Source organism: Gastrolobium bilobum, unplaced genomic scaffold (genome assembly GCF_033153095.1).
Source record: "Gastrolobium bilobum isolate Gb01-03AN ecotype WA unplaced genomic scaffold, APGP_CSIRO_Gbil_v1 utg37919, whole genome shotgun sequence".
NCBI classification, from domain to species: Eukaryota; Viridiplantae; Streptophyta; class Magnoliopsida; order Fabales; family Fabaceae; genus Gastrolobium; species Gastrolobium bilobum.
Window position 1 is genome coordinate 86,155 of NW_026896331.1, and position 18,972 is coordinate 105,126.

At 33.5% G+C, this 18,972-nt stretch overlaps 3 protein-coding genes across 3 annotated transcripts; 2 read left to right on the plus strand and 1 right to left on the minus strand.

Moving 5' to 3' along the window:
* Positions 1-1,433: 1,433 nt before the first annotated feature.
* LOC133298994 (uncharacterized membrane protein At1g16860-like) lies at positions 1,434-7,045 on the plus strand. The gene is made up of 5 exons (XM_061498381.1): positions 1,434-1,585; positions 3,213-4,185; positions 5,063-5,218; positions 6,066-6,277; positions 6,640-7,045. Exons 2-5 carry the CDS (start codon positions 3,301-3,303, stop codon positions 6,830-6,832), a joined length of 1,446 nt encoding a protein of 481 aa, XP_061354365.1. The 5' UTR covers positions 1,434-1,585; positions 3,213-3,300; the 3' UTR covers positions 6,833-7,045.
* Positions 7,046-10,323: 3,278 nt separating this feature from the next.
* On the plus strand, positions 10,324-15,285 carry LOC133298998 (kelch repeat-containing protein At3g27220). The gene is made up of 6 exons (XM_061498386.1): positions 10,324-10,763; positions 10,914-11,143; positions 12,371-12,541; positions 13,165-13,270; positions 13,658-13,864; positions 14,901-15,285. Exons 1-6 carry the CDS (start codon positions 10,416-10,418, stop codon positions 15,069-15,071), a joined length of 1,233 nt encoding a protein of 410 aa, XP_061354370.1. The 5' UTR covers positions 10,324-10,415; the 3' UTR covers positions 15,072-15,285.
* Positions 15,286-15,965: 680 nt separating this feature from the next.
* Positions 15,966-18,477, minus strand: LOC133298990 (F-box/kelch-repeat protein At1g51550). Its single transcript, XM_061498375.1, has 2 exons — positions 17,940-18,477; positions 15,966-17,193 (listed from the first exon to the last, which is right to left on the minus strand). Exons 1-2 carry the CDS (start codon positions 18,349-18,351, stop codon positions 16,217-16,219), a joined length of 1,389 nt encoding a protein of 462 aa, XP_061354359.1. The 5' UTR covers positions 18,352-18,477; the 3' UTR covers positions 15,966-16,216.
* Between the last annotated feature and the right edge of the window lie 495 nt (positions 18,478-18,972).

The window sequence follows — 18,972 nt, forward strand, 5'->3', positions numbered from 1 at the left end:
TTGAAATCTTAAAAGATTATAAATATAAAGACTATTATAACCCTGAAATAAATTAAAATTATACAAAAATCATGATTTCCGCCACAAAATAACGTCGTATTGGGCTTACTGCAGATAACTTATGTGCAGTAACTGCAGAAAAAACGAACCTTTCTTTTAAATAGTATCTCAAATTTAATTTCTGTAAAATAAAAATTTAGATACTGTAAATTGATTCTCGTTAGTCAAGATTCAAAAGTAGTTTTCGAATACCAAAAGTCATGCAATGAAAAATATTTTGTAGTGAGTTGATTTGAATATCATAGGTTTTAATTTTAGATTTATTAAGGTAAAAGGAACAAAATATGAGATTGGAGATTTGGAGTCCGTGATGAGATTTGAGTGAGAAAGTTTAGGTGTTACGAAGAAAAGATGGGGCCCATGCCCCGTGCCCGCGCGTGCATTCGGTTTTTTTTTTCTAATATTGCATTTTGCGTCTAATCACATACATCGATGCGTCTGTATTATTATTCTGATTTAAAAGTAAGAAAGTTATATTGAAAACCTCTTTCACTTATAACATTTTATAAATAAATTTTAATAATTGATTTTTGTTAATTTGACATATATAATTGGTTGGATTCTATCTATTAATTAATTCTTAATTCTTAATAAAATATAATAATCAAATTAATGAAAATCAATAATTAAGATTTTATTGTAAAATAAGAAGTTATTTTTAAAAAATTAATACTTACAATTTTTTTTTTACATTCTCTTATAACTATTGATTTTCATCAATTAATGATTATCATTTATTGTGAATTAATGAGTTTAATTTGTAAAAATCATAACCATTGATTGATGAAAATCAACGGTGTTAAAATATGATTGTAAAAAAAAATTGTAAGTATAACATGCCTCGTGCCCGCGCGTACATTCGGGTTTTTTTTTTAATATTGCATTTTGCGTCTAATCACATACATCGATGCGTCTGTATTATTATTATGATTTAAAAGTAAGAAAGTTATATTTAAAACCTCTTTCACTTATAACATTTTATAAATAAATTTTAATAATTGATTTTTGTTAATTTGACATATATAATTGGTTGGAATATATCTATTAATTAATTCTTAATTCTTAATAAAATATAATAATCAAATTAATGAAAATCAATAATTAAGATTTTATTGTAAAATAAGAAGTTATTTTTAAAAAATTAATACTTACAATTTTTTTTTACAATCTCTTACAATTATTGATTTTCATCAATTAATGATTATCATAATCATTGATTGATGAAAATCAACGGTGTTAAAATATAATTGTAAGAGATTGTAAAAAAAAAGCGGTAAGTATAACATTTCTCAAAATATATATATATTTCTTCCTTTACTATTTTTATCAGAAATTTTTCTTCACTTTGCAAAACCAGACAACCCACTAATTTTGTTGCTGCTCTCTTCTCAGTTCTCAACCTCAGACTCACACACTACAACCTTGGATTCGCAGAAAGAGTGACCAATTTTGTCTCTGTAAAAACACACTTCACTGAGAGCTGTGTTTTGAACTGTTGTTTGATGGTTACCCGTTATGATTTCAGGTATGTATGCTATGCCCTTTTCTTTTCTCCCTTCTCACTCACTCTCTCTCTACCTATTTCCATTCTTCCTTTCTTTTTCTTCCTTAGATCCTTCTTGTTTACCTTCTTTTTCTACCAAATGGGAATTTCGGTGTTTTTGTTTCCTTGTTTTCTAGTACTCCTCTATTTCTTTCAACGCTTCTTCATGAAATCTTTCCACATATACAAGATAGAAGACATAAGGTTTTGGATTCTGATTTTGTTTGTTGAGAAAATGCCCCAGAAGTTCAGAATAATGTTCAACTTTGTATATTAGACACATTGCTTACACCCCATCATTGAGATCACTACTTCATTCTCTAGATCGTTTTCCCTTTACTTCCCCTTACCGTTCAAATGGTGATGTGGGTCTTCCTTCTCTCCTCACCATTGGCTGCAAAATTTGACTTTTCCAGGGCAATGTGTTTGACATTGGTGCTGCTTGTGAGTTTTTTTTTTTTTTTTTTTCCTCCCAAAATCACAAGTTTCCCGTAAAAGTTTCCTTTTTCTATAAATTTTATTTTATTGGATGCTAGTTTTATGCTTGATTGGTGGCTAAAATAGACGAGGAAGCTTCTCTTTTCCTATAATGATATATTTGAAATTAAATGCCAACTTGAAATTATGTATGACCTCGGATCTTTTCCGTTTACTTCCTCCGTTTTAATTTGGAATAATTTGTTTCCTGGTTTACAGTTGGCACAGGTTTGAAAAAATGGGGGCTTGATTTTGTCTAATCATGTGGTTGTCATGTTAACTCTTGTGGATGCTGACATAGTGTAGGTCTTTTCTCCTAGTATAGGTCTATAGGATTTATTTGGGAAAATAGAAGGCACAACAATTCCAACTTAGTCATTGCCTTGCCTTTTTGTGCACTTCCACTTCAGGAATTTTTTCTGTATATAAAATTTTAGTATTAGCGTTCCTTCATTCATTCACTTAAAAATCAGTGTACTTTGTGTTGGAGGATGCATGGAGGCGAGGAGATGAAAATTTTGCATCATGATTTTTAGACATGCCCTCTTATATAGGTTTATAATTATTTAAGAACGAATGTATATGTATATTCTTTGGGTGTTCCTTCATTCTATTGATACGTTGATTGTCTGGTAACGGTGTTTGGGAGTTGATATGCTCTTTATCTTCATTTGGGTTATGTGCATGCATTGAAGGATGCTAAGAAGTTGACTATCATATACTCTGGTTCTTCTTAATTATTTTATTTCTTGTTATTCAATTAGCAACATGCACAAGATTCACTTGCTTCTCGATGGGAAATGGTTTGTTTCGTATTTTTGTTGCCAATACGACATCTGGAATATTATGTTTTCCCTTGGGTGTGTTAATTTTAGACATCACTTGTTTTGTTCTCAAGGCTTTGATTGACAATCCACATGAGGTTTATGTCAAGTGAGAATTTAAAGTGCTAATTTTTTTTTTCTTCTAAAACTGAATGTTGCTCACATATCTATTTGTGAGTTTTGTTTTATTCAATAGTTATCGACCTTTTCTGTTACCTTTGCATTAGGCAACGTGGAAGCTTTTGCAAACAACTTTGGTTGAACAATAATTCTAATTCCTTTGGGGATTTTATTTTTGAAACTTTCAGGATCACTTTGACTGTTTGAATTGTCCAGCACCAACTTCTGGTATTACTATCGTGTGATTACTCGAGAGTTCTTCCATAGAAGGTATAGATGAGCTCTAGAATCCCATCTCATCAGCTTAGCAATGGCCTTTATGTATCAGGGCGGCCAGAGCAGCCCAAAGAAAGGACTCCAACCATGAGTTCAACAGCTGTGCCATATACTGGTGGAGACATAAAAAAGTCAGGAGAATTGGGAAAAATGTTTGTTATTCCTGTTGATGGCTCTAAGTCTAGGAAATCTGGACCAATAACAGGTGCTCCTTCACGGACAGGATCTTTTGGAGGAGCTGGTTCACATTCCGGACCAATCCAGCCTAATGCTGCTGCACGGGCTGGCTATACTACTTCAGGCCCCATGTCTGGTTCAACTTCAATGAAGAAATCAAATTCTGGACCACTGAATAAGCATGGGGAACCGGTGAAAAAGTCTTCTGGTCCTCAGTCTGGTGGAGTAACACCAATCGGGCGTCAAAATTCTGGAAATCTTACTCCTGTTCTTCCTACAACTGGTCTCATTACGTCTGGGCCCATATCATCTGGACCGTTAAACTCTTCTGGGGCTCCTAGGAAAGTGTCTGGTCCTTTAGAAGCGATGGGTTCAATGAAGCTGCAAGGTTCTGCTGCTGTTCTTAATCAAGCTGTGACTGTTCTTAGTCAAGATGATGAGTATTCCTTCAGAAGGAATTTTCCAAAGGCGATATTATGGTCTTTTATTCTGCTTTTTGTGATGGGTTTCATTGCCGGTGGTTTTATTCTTGGAGCAGTGCACAATGCCATCCTCCTTATTGTGATTGTAGTTCTCTTTGGCATAGTCGTTGCATCGTGCACTTGGAATATTTATTGGGGAAGAAGAGCTATTATGGGCTTCATTGCTCACTATCCTGACTCTGAGCTTAGAAGTGCAAAAAATGGGCAATTTGTGAAGGTCTCCGGGGTATGTTTTGCTTCTCTTGACTAACTTATTGGCTATTCTTGGGAAGTTCATCTTCTCTTCTTGGGGTTATATTCTCTATATCATACTATCCCAATTTCAAATGTTTTACTTATTCACCCGTCTTTGCATCAGTTTGATTTTGCTTTTTATTATAAATTAATATTCACCTACTGTAGAGTTATTTTGGGCTTGTCTTATAATTTACCGGAAGTTTTCAAGGATGTCATTTTTACTTAACATGGAAGAAGGATTGAAAACCTACAAGTGGTTTGACTGTGAACCATATTATTTGTTAGTTATAAGAAATTCTATAATTGTTAAGCGAGGGAACATGATATTCCTAATAAATAGCCTTACCAGTATTAGGTACGTAAACTGGTACCAGCTAGGATACGTTCCACTACCAGGTACTTCTACAAATATACAATTTCTGTATGGTTTATATGAATGTAACTATATTTAATACTGAAATTTTATATTTATTATCTTTTTAAAGACATGGCATCATCGTAAAAAAAATGAAAATAAGAGGAAACTTTTATCATGGATGGAAAGCCTTTAAGTACGTCTTTTCAGCTGTTTGAAATAATGTAATATTCACTGAATGAGCTTTGGATGATACTTAGATGTGAGCATTCCATTTCATATTCCTTGTTTGCATGCTATATCCATTTGCTGTATCAGTATCACAATTATTTTTTACCCATGTCTTATTTTGATATCAGTGCTTCCCAGAGTAATATTTTCCCCATAGAACATTTAACTATGCCGGTGAGAGGCTTGCATTTGATTGGTTTTCCTTGTACACATCTTTTCTATAACTACAAGACAAGCTTAAATGACAGTAATCAAATATGTTTGGCTGTGATATGTGAAGGTTGTTACCTGCGGTAATGTGCCTCTCGAGTCATCTTTCCAGAAAATCCCTAGATGTGTATATACGGCAACAAGTTTATCTGAGTATCGAGGATGGGACTCAAAACCTGCCAATCCTACACAACGCCGATTCACTTGGGGCCTTAGATTGCTGGAAGTAAGTTATTAAAAAATTTTCCGGGTTAGTTATGATGGAAATTTAATACTTCACTCTAATGTCTTGTATACAATTTTACTTCTATTCAAGTATTCAGGCCCCCAGGGGCATGGCAGTGGAAGGCATATTTCTTCTGATCAAATTTCAAGTTTAAATTATTGCTTTGAATTAATGGTGCTATCATGCTTTGGGGAAGGGAAGACATTGATTTTTTAATATGATGATGTTTTCCCCCTTAGTGAATTTTTCAATAGCTTTAGGACTTAACTAGAACTAGATTTTGTTTGCCGAGCAAGGGTTGAATTCAATTGCGCACCCTGAAGCCAGTCATAATGTATTGAGAACTTGCACGTTTCCTGTCAAGCTTTTTCATGGCCTTCTAGGTTAAATTGACGTGTTTATGCTATTATTTATCTTTCCCTAACATTTGTATTCTCTTGATTGGCTGTTCGAACCATTTTTTTTATTATTATATATTGATTACTGAACTAGCTATGTCTACATACACGAGTCTGCATTCAGGGTATTGTTATTTTTTAGAAAGGGCGAGCCTTGGAGCAGCGGTAAGGTTGCTCCTTGTGACCGAAATGTCACAAGTTCAAGTCTTGGAAACCGCTTTTTTGCAAAAATGCAAAGGTAAAGCTACGTACAATCGATCCTCACCCTTACCCTCACCAGTCGGGGAGCCTTGTGTATTAGGGGAGGATAGTTTAAGGGTGGACCCATCATTGAAGTCGGCCCTAGGAAAAGCCTGGGGCCCGATAGGGAGTCTGCATGTAGAGACTGGTATTTATATTGAGAACATTAATTTTTCACTAGATTTACTGGAATATATGTCATGTGACAGAGGCGTGTGGTTGACTTTTACATCTCGGATTTCCAATCTGGCTTAAGGGCATTGGTTAAGACTGGGCATGGAGCAAGGGTGACTCCTTATGTTGATGACTCAGTTCTCATTAATGTAAATCCAACCAAAGAAGAGTTGTCACCAGAGTTCCTCCGGTGGTTGGGAGAGAGAAATCTTTCAAGTGATGACCGCATCATGCGGATGGAAGAAGGGTAAAAGTTCTCTTCTATGTTTCCCTTTTTTTTTTTTTTTTTTTTTATCTTTTTTGCATATAATAAGTGGATGGGTGCATTGATTGTCAGCTTTGACTTTGGGGTTATTCCTGCTAGAGAAATTTGAATTAAATTTGTATACATGAGCTGTTGAAAGTTTTTAACATGTTGATTTTATTTTGCTACATAGTTTATTTTGGGTTTTTAGGTTAAGTGTTATCATCAGGGGCATTCTCTTCAAGATTTCTACATATATATATATATATATATATATATATATATATATATATATATATATCTGATGGCAAGTCTTGATTTAAGAGAGAATATATAACTTGGTGAAACTTAATATTTTTTTTCAGGTATATTAAAGAAGGAAGCACAGTAAGTGTAATGGGGGTTGTTCAGAGGAATGAGAATGTGCTTATGATTGTTCCTCCGCCAGAGCCAATCACAACGGGTTGCCAATGGACCAAATGTATCTTTCCAGCTAGCCTTGAGGGTCTAGTATTAAGATGTGAGGACACATTCAAGAATGATGTGATACCAGTTTAACAGAATGTCAATTGTAGCATCATTTAATTGGCATTCTTAGATAGTAGTATTCTTTTCCCCTCTATTATTAGTGGTGGTGGAACATTTTATTGACATATTTTTATAGATTAAGATGGTAAAGTTGTGTGTGTTTTTTTCTCCCTTTAAATCATTGTATAGTGATGCTTGGTTTGGTGTTCTTTAGGGATTGTAAACTTTGGTATTGTTTGATACAACCAAAATTCTTACATGTATGAGCATACTGTGATTATGTTAACATGCTAAATACAATACATGTTTTATGGTGTTTTCAAATTTTTCGTTCATGAACATGCGGATTGAGGTTAATTGATCTTTTTGTTTGTATTTTATTTTTATGATTTTGTCTCTCTTATCAAGTTATATATTAATTTAACTTTCTTTTCAAATCATATACTAACTTGTTCTTATTTGACCGATATTTAACCAAATTTTAGTTCTCGGTAAAACTAATTTACTCGAGTTAGTTAAAAAGGGAAAATTAATAATATAATTTGAGAAGGATATATTGATATATAATTTTGACAGAGGGGCAAAATGATAAATTTATTTTTAAACAAGGATAAAATGATCAATTAGCCGGTTGATTGACCCAATATGTAATAGAAAAATAAAAAATTTCCAAAATAATATAAAACAAAAAAATATTTTATCAAAATAGAGTAGTCAACGATGGAAAACACCTTAACATGTTGGGGTTAACCCTCTTCTCTCCATCTTCACTTAATCAAATCACAAAATTATCATAGTTAGCTTCCCTGCATTATTGCAACCAAGTTGTTGTGTAATCCACTGTGTTAGAGTTGACTGCATTAGTTATTTTAAAACCCACAACCCGTTCCATCAACTACAAAGCCTGTCATAGTAATTTGTCTTCAAATAGAATTACTTGAATTGGGGCGAGTTTTGAAAGCGTTTGAGACTTTGGCAGAGGAGAATATATATATTTTTATAGGAGAATTACGATTATTAAAAATATGATAAGAAAATGAGATTTCTAGGAATGTGATTAAACATAAAAAAAAAGGTAAAATACTAAAATAAACATATTATACATGTTCCTTATTATTTGTTTGCATTTAGATGATTTGTTGTTACTTTATATTGAGTATTTAATTTTTTATTTAGGTGATGTCAAATTATAATTTTTACCTTAATTAATTATATAATAAATTAAAAAAAACAAGTAGTTGCCAATTGCCTAGGCATCTGCTGGCTTACATGTGGCTACGCCTATATATATATATATATATATATATATATATATATATATATATATATAATTTAGCCGATTCAATCCGTGATCCATTGACTCAACACCATCATCAAATCAATGACTGAGTCGGTTTCATAACATTCTTGCAAAATAAGAGTGTCATGATCGGAAAGAGTAATAAAATGTTATTTTAACGCATTGATTTTTTACACTATTAATTTAAAAAACCTTACAATTTTAAAAATATATGAAGATACATCCTATAAGAGATTTGTTTCATACCCCGATCATTTGTTTGGAAATCAAGGGTGGAAGAAAACTACACAATAGCGACAGTTATGACTTAGGTTTTGGCTTAAATAAGTTTGTGTAAAAAGTCTTAGGTCTGACCTGATCTGTTAGTCTGTGTAGGCCCAAAATTACAAGTTTGGTCTGACTTATATTTAAAAAATAGAAACTTTGGTCTAGGCCTGTTAACCTATTTAAGCCTATTAAACATTTAGTAATTAAAAAATAACTAAAATAATATTACTTTATTATTCAAAATTATTAAAATAATTTATTTTATTTAAAATAGATAATATAATATAGGCCAACGGCTTATAGGTCTGACATGTAAAAAAAAAAAACTTAAAACTTGCTTTCTAAATAGATTTTTTTAAAAGCCTAGATTTATTTTATTTAATTATTTGTAATAAGTCAAACCTGACCTAATATAAACTAGACCGTAAATTTTTATAGGTTAGCCTAACTTATTTACACCTCTAACGACAATGGCTAACGAATGATGGATGACAATGGTAAGTCATACATCAATTAATGGTTGGCGATAAATTGAGGATAGCGATAACTTTATTTTAAAAGTATTAAATATATTTAATTGTTAGGTTTGGTGTTTATCATTTAAAATGACATAAGTTATCTCATTTTAAGAGAGAGATAAACACAGAAAAATGGAAACCATGAGAGAGAGAAAGTGAGTGGTTTTTTTTAATTTAAAATTTAAATTTTCTGTGTATGTATCTTTCTTAAAATAACATAACTTTATGTCATTTAAAATAACAAACACTTTTCTCTTAATTGTTATAATATTAAAATGTGAAGGGGTAATAATTTAAAATTGCGTGTATAGGGGTGATATTTTGAAGAAGAAAAAACATCTAAGTACGTAATTCAGCTTAAAAAGAAGACTAGTCCATGTATTATATCATTTATATGATATGCACGAGTCAAGTGACACCTTAAAGCTGCCAATTATGAAACAGAAATGTTGGTACTTGGTACCTACGTTACACCCACGTTGATACATTGATACCTGATACAGATATGATACCACATGACATTTTGAAATGATAATTTTAAAAAATGTTAAATTTGGATACGTTACGATACGTTTTGATATTATATAATATTTTTAATTTATATAGTATATATTATATTTAGTATTCAATAATTTAACAAAAAAATAAAGCTAAACATATAATACCCGTAAATTTTGCAAAGAAAGATAATATATCTCAAATATTTATATTAAACTCAATAAAAATATAATCGTAATTTAACGAATCTAATAGTTGAAACTCAAAATGCAAAACAATGTAACTTTTGAACTTTTTTTGAGTCTTTGCAACGAGCGTCAGAGTGTCACAAGACACGTCAGGATTTAATTTTGAAGTGTCTGTGTTTCATAGCTTGATACTAGAGGTTTTATTTGTTTAATAAGATTGTGTAAAATTTGCGAGGATTTTTTTTTTTATTAATATGTGAAGTATGTATCGATGCTAAATGAATTCAACTATTTAATAAAAAGTATAATTATTTATTAGTTATTCAAAAATTTAAAATTATTATTATTTATTTACATAAAATTGGAGAGAAAGGTAATAAGATTAGGTTTGGCACTACTCATCCAATTGTAAAAAACAAATAATTAATTTTTGTAAATATACGGATTTCTCACTTATTTTTAGTTTTTAAAAGTACTAATAGATCAATTAGATGTCAAATATTTTTTAGCGATTGATAATGATATTAATATAAAGGGAAATAATTTTTAGGAAAATGCTTATCATGTTGTAGAAACAAGATTGTAAGTGGAACCCATAGGTAAGAGGAGAGAGAAAAAAAAAGAAATGGGATCCATCTAGCTTTTGTGTGTAGGAAATGTAGTTATCTTACGTAAAAGTAGATAAATATAACCCTATATAAATACTAACCATGGATACGCGTAGACGAATTACATGTACATGACAGTAAGAAAAACTGGAGGAGTGATTGAATTGAACAAGTTTAGAAAAAAAAAAAAGTTGAGTGTTGTTACGAAATCTGAAGCGATTGAATGTGGATGACATGGTTCGCGCGTCGGTGAAAGTTGGTTCGGCGAAGCTGGTTGTGATCTGCGTTGGTCTTTTAGGTTTTGCTCTTGTTGCCGATTTTCTCTGGGCTTCTTCTTCTTCTTCATCTTCTGTTTGGAGGACTTCTTCTTCTTCTTCCACCATTATTGTTCCCAACAAGAAGAAGGATAAGGATGCTGATGGTGTTTCGGGAAGAATCCTATCGGCGGCTTATGCCGATTTGCCTGGCCGAGAACTGACGTGGCAAAAGATGGCAGCTGCACCTGTTCCTCGTCTTGATGGAGCTGCTATTCAGATTCGAAATCTTCTTTTTGTTTTTGCTGGTTACGGCACCATTGATTTTGTAACATTCTTTTCCCTCTCTTACTCTTAGGGTTTACCTTTTTTAGTTGAGTTTGAACTCAATTAGTTAATTTAGCATTTATTCTTCAGCTTCTTATAGTCGCCATTAGTTTATGTTTTTCTATGAAATTTTTTTTCTATGAAATTGCAGGTACATTCACATGTTGATATATATAATTTTACTGATAATACTTGGGGAGAAAGATTTGACATGCCAAAAGAAATGGCACATTCGCATTTAGGAATGGTAACGGATGGAAGATACATTTATGTAGTCACAGGACAGTATGGCCCGCAGTGTAGAGGTCCCACAGCTCGTACATTTGTTCTTGACACTGAAACAAAGCAATGGAAGGATCTCCCTCCTTTGCCAGTCCCTAGGTATGTCTGGAATTAGCACTCTCAAAAAAAAATTTCCTTTAATCTTCCTTTGAAATTAACATACTCTGAAATATAATATCCGGATAAATAGTTCTTTATGTTGCTTCATGGGGTAGTGAAGATGCTCTATCAAGCATTTTATATGGTAGTCATCGAGAACTCTTAAATATCATACTGGCAGTACACTATTGTTATTGACACTCATTAGTTAATTTCTAGGCATCTTTTACATAGTGTTATTGGCAATCATATTGGGTCCAGCCCTTTACTGGATCCTGCGCATCATGGGAGCTTTATAATAACAGGCTGCCTTGGTTAGTTAGTTACTAGGCTATCTTTTACATTTTTTTTTTTTTTTATGAATAATGATAATTTAAGTCGCTTGCTTCAACTTCATTCCTGTTGAAAAAATTGCGATAAATAGAAGAGAACGATGAACACTGAAATTTTCAATATGGAATATAAACAACAGATTCAAAGGGAAGGGGGAAGATCTGGTCAAACACACTTCTTCCCACCTTCTTTCTTGGTTGTCGGCTGATGTAGAAGTTTTCATCACAGACAGAAGGTGCTAGAGAACCAGGATATGCAGAGGAGTTTGAAAGGTTAATCTCATCTCTGTTCATCAAAATTATCTTCAACTAGCGGAATAGGAGAGTTGAAGTTTGGAAGAAGTAAAGGCATTTAAACTGTAGCACATCAAAAGATTGGTAAAGAAAGGCAAGAAGATAGATAAGTGGGGTTTGTACATATATAACATGCGTAGTTAAGTGAAAAAAATAGGCTTTTGTGTTATTGTTATTATTTATAATAATATAATTATAATTACAAGGCGCGGAGCAGTGGCAAAACTACTGCTCTTGTGATCGAAAGGTCACAAGTTCAAATTCAGGAAATATCCTCTTTACAAAAAAGGTAATGGTAAGGCTATGTAGGATTTCCCTCACCCCTACCCACGCTAGTTGCTGTTTCACGGGTAGTTGATTTTTTATGTAAAAGTATAGCATATTTACACTTATATTAATAAGTTTGTTATGTAAAATAACAATTATGTTTATTTACTGCATTGAAAGCTGAATAGAACTAATTTTAATAATATTATCCTATCCAATTGTATTTCGGTTTCTTTATTCTGACTTTTTTTTTTACTCTAAGCAAGTAATGTGTGTGATTTTTCTTCCTTGTATCATGGTTTTGGGTGGAAGGTTTTGACAATATTATATTCAGATATGCACCAGCAACTCAACTTTGGAGGGGTAGACTGCATGTGATGGGTGGGAGTAAGGAGAATCGACATACCCCTGGATTAGAACACTGGAGTCTTGCTGTAAAGGATGGAAAAGCATTAGAAAAGGATTGGAGAAGTGAGATACCAATTCCCCGTGGAGGACCTCATAGGTTCGTGGACTGACTGTATAGATATAATGACTGTTAATTGGAATTTATAGATGATAGTATTTTTTATTTTTTTTTCCTCAAACCAGTGTGTTTTACTACTATGGTTATATATATGATTTTTTTGAAATACATTATTTATATATTTTATGTTTCTAGGAAAAGCCAAATCTTCGTGGTTTGAACCATTTTGGTCTCTCAGGAGGCCTTTGAATTTAAAAAAACTTCATTCCTTCCTTTTTTATCCTCCAACCATTTTAACTTCTCCATCAGATTTTACACTCCTAATTCAGTCTCCTTTATGATTGTTTGAGCGTGGCCACATGGAAGATTATTTTGTTTTCTTGTCTTTACTTGCGTTACCATTTTTCACTTTGTTCTCTTCTCCCTTATAATTCATCTAACTTGAATGCTGCAAAGTGTAGTGAACTGTGTAGCACTGAAGAATGAAACTTGATACAGTTTTTGAAGAGATTAGGGTATAAAACTTAGACATTAAAATTAGCAGATATGCCATTTGAGTCCAATAGACTTATCCTGTAGGTTTATTGATATGTGATTTCTTATGTCAATGCCATCATGTATATGTCACCTGTAATTTTTTACTTATTAATATCTTCTTTTAGGGCTTGTGTTGTGGTTGATGATCGTCTTTATGTCATTGGTGGTCAAGAAGGTGACTTTATGGCCAAACCTGGGTCACCTATTTTTAAGTGCTCACGCAGGCTGGAGGTAAGCTGTGAATAAAATTGTTATTATTCTTGTCTTATTTGGTCATATTGTGGTCAACCCAGGCATCATTCTCCTTGAGGGTGAGCTTTGGAGCAACGGTAAAGTTGCTCCTTTGTGACCGGAAGGTCACGGGTTCAACGATGAGAAACAACCTCTTTGCTAAAATGCAAAGGTAAGTCTGCATATAATAGATCCTCATCCCTATCCTTACAAAATCGGGGAGCCTTGCACTCCGGGATTTTCCCTTTGCCCTTCTTTCTAAATTGAATAGATAATGCATATGATTTTGATCTCCTTGGAGTTTTTATTGATGCTAAATTGCATTCTTTCAAGATTCTGTCCCATAGTTTGGCACACTCTGCAATTCATTGTTTACTGCCATGTTAGGTGGTCTATGCTGATGTTTACATGCTGGATGATGAGATGAAGTGGAAAGTGCTACCTCCAATGCCAAAACCGAACTCACATATTGAATTTGCTTGGGCGCTTGTTAACAACTCCATTGTCATTGTTGGAGGCACAACAGAGAAGCACCCTGTAACCAAGAAGATGGTTTTAAATGGAGAAGTAGTCCAGTTTAACTTAAATACTTTGGTACTGACTTCTCTTTTACAAAGCACTTACGAAATTTGTCTACATTGCTGCATTTTGTTCATATTCAGTCATATATGTGTATTTATATTCTCATATGCATGCTACTCATTTATATGTAAGGATGCAAATAAATACCCCATTTAAGTAATTTCCTCGTGTTAACCGTCCACTCACTTGAGCCTAGAAATTGGGATTTGACAAAAAAAATCTTCTGGCTCTCTTCCACTGCCATGAAGTTTTCGTAATTTGGTATTCAATTAAACTCCTGTTTTACCATTTCTTAATTTCCAAAATAATGTTCTTTTCAACCAGGTGAGTTTCCCAAGTGTTAAGATTATGAATTGCAGGTGGAAGATCCTAAAATATGATAAGATGATTCAGCATTCTTGTTTTTATTTATTTAAACCTAGCCTTATATTTGAACGAGAAATGGGCTTTGAAGTTTATGATTCCACTGAATGCATGTTACTACCATTAGGTTCTCAGGTGCCTTTTTATTGTCACAGTCAGTGGAATGTCAAGCTTCCTCTGTACCATTTCACACATTTGGTGCAAAAAATGATGAATTTTCTTTTGCATGAGTCCTTCTTAATGTCTAGTTTTTCAAAGCACTTTTTCTATTTAATCCTTTTAACAAATAACTAACGTCATAGCTTATGGTTAGTTATACGTCTTTCTGCACCTTTTTTACTGTCAATATGTAATTGAAACAAGGAATAAAGAAAAACAAAAACTGAAAACTCGAATGATTTGCCAACCAAAGAGAATAGTTGAGCAAATCCTAAACAGACGACGAAGCAATCTATCTCTTTCTGCATTGAAGTTATTTCCCAATCTGCTGTCGTCTACCAGTTTATGCTATTTATTTGAAGCTGTACCTCCAATGCTCACTGTGCTTTAATTCAATGCTGACATACCTGTAACCATGTCAAGTCGGTAGTCTGCTGATGAAGGCAATAACATTGTAATCTAATTGCAAGTAGTAGCATCATACTATGTTGTTACTGATTGGTTATTTTCGTTATCAATTTTGCAGAAGTGGTCAGTGATTGGAAAATTACCATACCGGGTGAAAACTACTTTAGTTGGATTTTGGAATGGATGGTTGTACTTCACTTCAGGACAGCGAGACAAGGGACCTGATGATCCATCCCCAAAAAAGGTCAATGGAGATATGTGGAGAACAAAATTAAAGTTGAATGTGTGAGCAATTGCTGTGTAATCTTTTAGTAGCCTCTTATTCCTCCAAAATTGCAGCAGAGGTGAAGAGGCCAAAATTTTACTCATTCTTTGTCACTAAAATATTCATTGTTGTAATTCACTGAGAATGACTGTAATTCAATTACACGTTGATAGTTATCACCTACCTTTTCCGAAATTTTTACCAATCGCCTTTTGTACTTTCCCCTTATGAATTTGGTTTGCAGGCGACCTTCCATTCAAGTTAAAATTAACAGTTGAGCTTCGTTTATGTTAATTGTGGTTCTTATAGGCTTATTATTGTTGTGCTGTGTCAAAAAAAAAAAAAATATAAATATTGTGGCATTTCACCCCAATAATCAGATTATAATTTATTATAAACTTCCACTTTGTTTTATGAATCTAAAATAAAAATTATAGGTTGCAATAATGAAAAGTTATATTAATTTATTCTTTTAATTATAGAAAACGACATTAATTTAATTTTTTAATTTTGCAGTCTATGCAAATTATGATGACTATGATATTGCAAATTAAGATGATGTTACTTAAGGGACTAAGATGAATGATTATTCTTAAAACTAGAACATTAATACTTTAAATTTTGATATTCAAAAGATTTTCTCATAAATAAAAAAGTTAAATGCATAATAATTCTTAAGAATTTTAACTTTAATAAATCATAATTCTTTTATGTTAAGCATATTCAGTATTGTATTGATACATCATTGAATGAGTTTGACATTTTATGTAATTATTATTATAATCAAATTCTTTAAATAAAGTGTCAATGTATTATATGATAATGTAAAAAAAATTTACCCTGAAAATTTTACCCAAAATAATGAGTTGTCCTGATGCATTAATTGGGAGCCCTATGTCACAATAAAAATTTCAAAATGGCAAATGAACAAACCACAACTTCATGAAAATGTGCCATAAGTACTTGTAATCTTCACATCATCACTTTCTAATTATGTAGTAGCAGTTCATAGAAGATATTGACATTGGCTGACCAGTAGAGCTGCTATTTACAATAGCAAATACAATAACAGCAGCAAATGGCACTAGATAATGGGAAGTAATTATAAGATACAGCACAAAATGGTCTCAATAAAGAGCACATGGAATCCATTGCCTCCTTAGAGTCCTTTAGAGCTGAAGCACAAGCTCCACAAGAAAGAGCTCCCCATCAAACCTGAGTCCAAAAGGCTCTGCAGACTGAAGAAGATCATCCACCATTCCACCAAACACATACAGATAACGTCCAGAATGGTCTGCACAAGCACGATGAAAGGATCGAGATCTTGGTTCATATCCATTTGACTTCCACCGTTTCCACATTCTTGTCAACACTTTCTTGGAGTTAACTGTGGTTGGCTGCATACTACTACTACTGTATGGGACAGCATTAATATCTAATACCCAAAAATCATCTTTCCTTCTTCTACATGAGTCTTCTCCTCCATAAATTAGCAACCTACCTCCCAAAACCATTGTAGCTGTGTGACCAACTCTAGGAAGGGAAACCCCATTTGGTATGTTTTGTAAATCATAGAGTATTTGAACCCATCTCAGATCAACTTGGCATGTATCCAATAACCATACATCACCAAGTACCTCATAGCCTAAGCCTCTACCTCCAAATAAAATTGTCCTGCCTCTCCCAATGCAAGTTAATGTGTGTCCTGAACGTGGTGGAGGTGATGGATGAGTCACAATCTCATGCCATGTACCAAAGCAGGGACTATCTGACAACTCTAAGACCCATGTGTCCCCCAAACGGAGGCCATGAAGACCAATTCCCCCATGGACTACCATTCTCTTGTCATCAATACTACAAGCAGCATGAGCCCCCCTAGGGGTTGGGGCAACAGCCCCCACATCAAGCATTTTCCACAAAAATTTAATATCATTGTTTTCATTGTATGTAACTTGCCCCACCCATGTATCATTTTGACGGTTCCCATGGTCATTGATTCCTCCAAAGAGAACAAGGAAATCACCCATTTCAACACATGTATGCCCAAATCTCCCACTTGGAATGCCTGAATGAACTGTCTGCCATTTCAACATTCTCCGGAAATCATTGCCAATGTATGCTACCCACGTGTCATCGAGGTGTCGTCCTAAACAAAAATTTATAAAACAAAGCACGGAACTAGATGTTAGAAAGGTGACAAGTTAGTCAAGAGAAATAGAAACTTTGTATAAATGAAAAAAACCAGCATTCATGTCAGAATGCTTCATTAAAGGGTCTTGTACCATGGATGGCAGAAATTGGGTTTAAGCATAGAGTTTTTTAAAAATGGACAAGAGAAACAGAAGGAGAAACTAAAACATACAGTTCATAACAACGAGATGCTCTACAAGTAACTATGGTCCAATAAGCAAATATTTCATATTGTAAGCTAAAGCTTAAATTGAAGTCTCCTAGGCAAGTTGACATGCTTAAGAATCACAAGTATGTTAGTTATTCTAATGACATGTAATAAAGAAAGCTCAAAATACACTTAAATCTCTCAAATGATAAAATACTGAGGTAATCAAACTTGACATAAAACTAATCATGAATTCACTTCATTCTTAAATAGAACCTCAATCACCTAAACGATTACCAGAGCCAAAATAGTGGAACACCTAGTAAGTATGCTGCTTAAATGTAGCAAGCATAATACTGCCATGCTATTCCAAACTTATTGAATATTTTTTTTGTTCAATTTCCCTTTGTTATGGGGAAAGGACTTATCTTTCTCAAAATTAGGGGACAAACAAAAACACATAAGATGATATTTAATATTAATAATAACCGCATGTTGGAAACCAGAAGCCATGTATGTGTAACAAAGAAAAGAAGATGGAAAGAGAAACTAACCTCCTTCACAGCCACCACCAAACAAGATGAGACAGCCAGAGACAAAGTTGAGAGAGTGAGAGGCTCTGGCGCTGGGAAAATCCGAATCACCATGTGGGTTAGACAATCTATGGCAACAAACAGAATCCATCTGAGAGACTTGCTTGTAGAGCCTCATCCATGGGAACTGATGATGATGATGATAATAAGAATTGAGTGCATCAACACATGTAGAACCCAAGTCTCTCCTGCACAAATATTTCCAGAGAGTATCAGAGGAAGTGAGAGCTCTGAATCTCTTGCAGGTCATGGATAGAGACAGAATTGCATCTATGGGAAGGAGGAAGAGAATAGTTAAGAGATGGTCCTGAGATATAGTGGTTATTGATGATCCACTATAGTTGTGATTCCCACTTGCACTCGCCTCTTCCATGTCTTTGAATCTATGGCTCTCTCTTCTTGGAACAAACCAAGTTGTACTGGACTGAAGCCAGAGAGAGCAGGGAGAGAAAGAAAGGTTTTTTATTTTTATTTTGTTTTGTTGAGATAATAAGTAATTGGTAAAATGGGTTTTTGTTGTTTCTATTGGGTAATCTGTCATTTGTTGAAGATTGATTACAGACACGCAAGTGGGGTGCCTATTTTCTTTGTCGTTTTTGTGAAATTATTAGCCTTGTCTTTGTTTCAACATGCTTTGGCTTGTTCTTGCAGCCTCTTCAGTTAAATGCCATGTCATGTTATTTGGACAAGACAAGAGTATTCATTCACGGTTATCCCAAAAAGAATGAGAGAGAAAGAAAGATGAAAAGAAATCCAGGAAACTAGCACAAACAAGATCATTGTAGGCTTTTGCTTCATCATAGATAGATGTAATCAATTTTAAAGAGGATGGCTCTTCATGTCAGACAACATGGCTATCCTTCTGTTGCACACTGCATATGGTAAGTTGCATTGTGCTATGTTTATAATGGAAAGTTGGAAACCTAATACACTTAGACAGTCATCTTTCTGCTTTTAATTTTGAAGTTGCCATCTACAATTATAGCTTCTATAG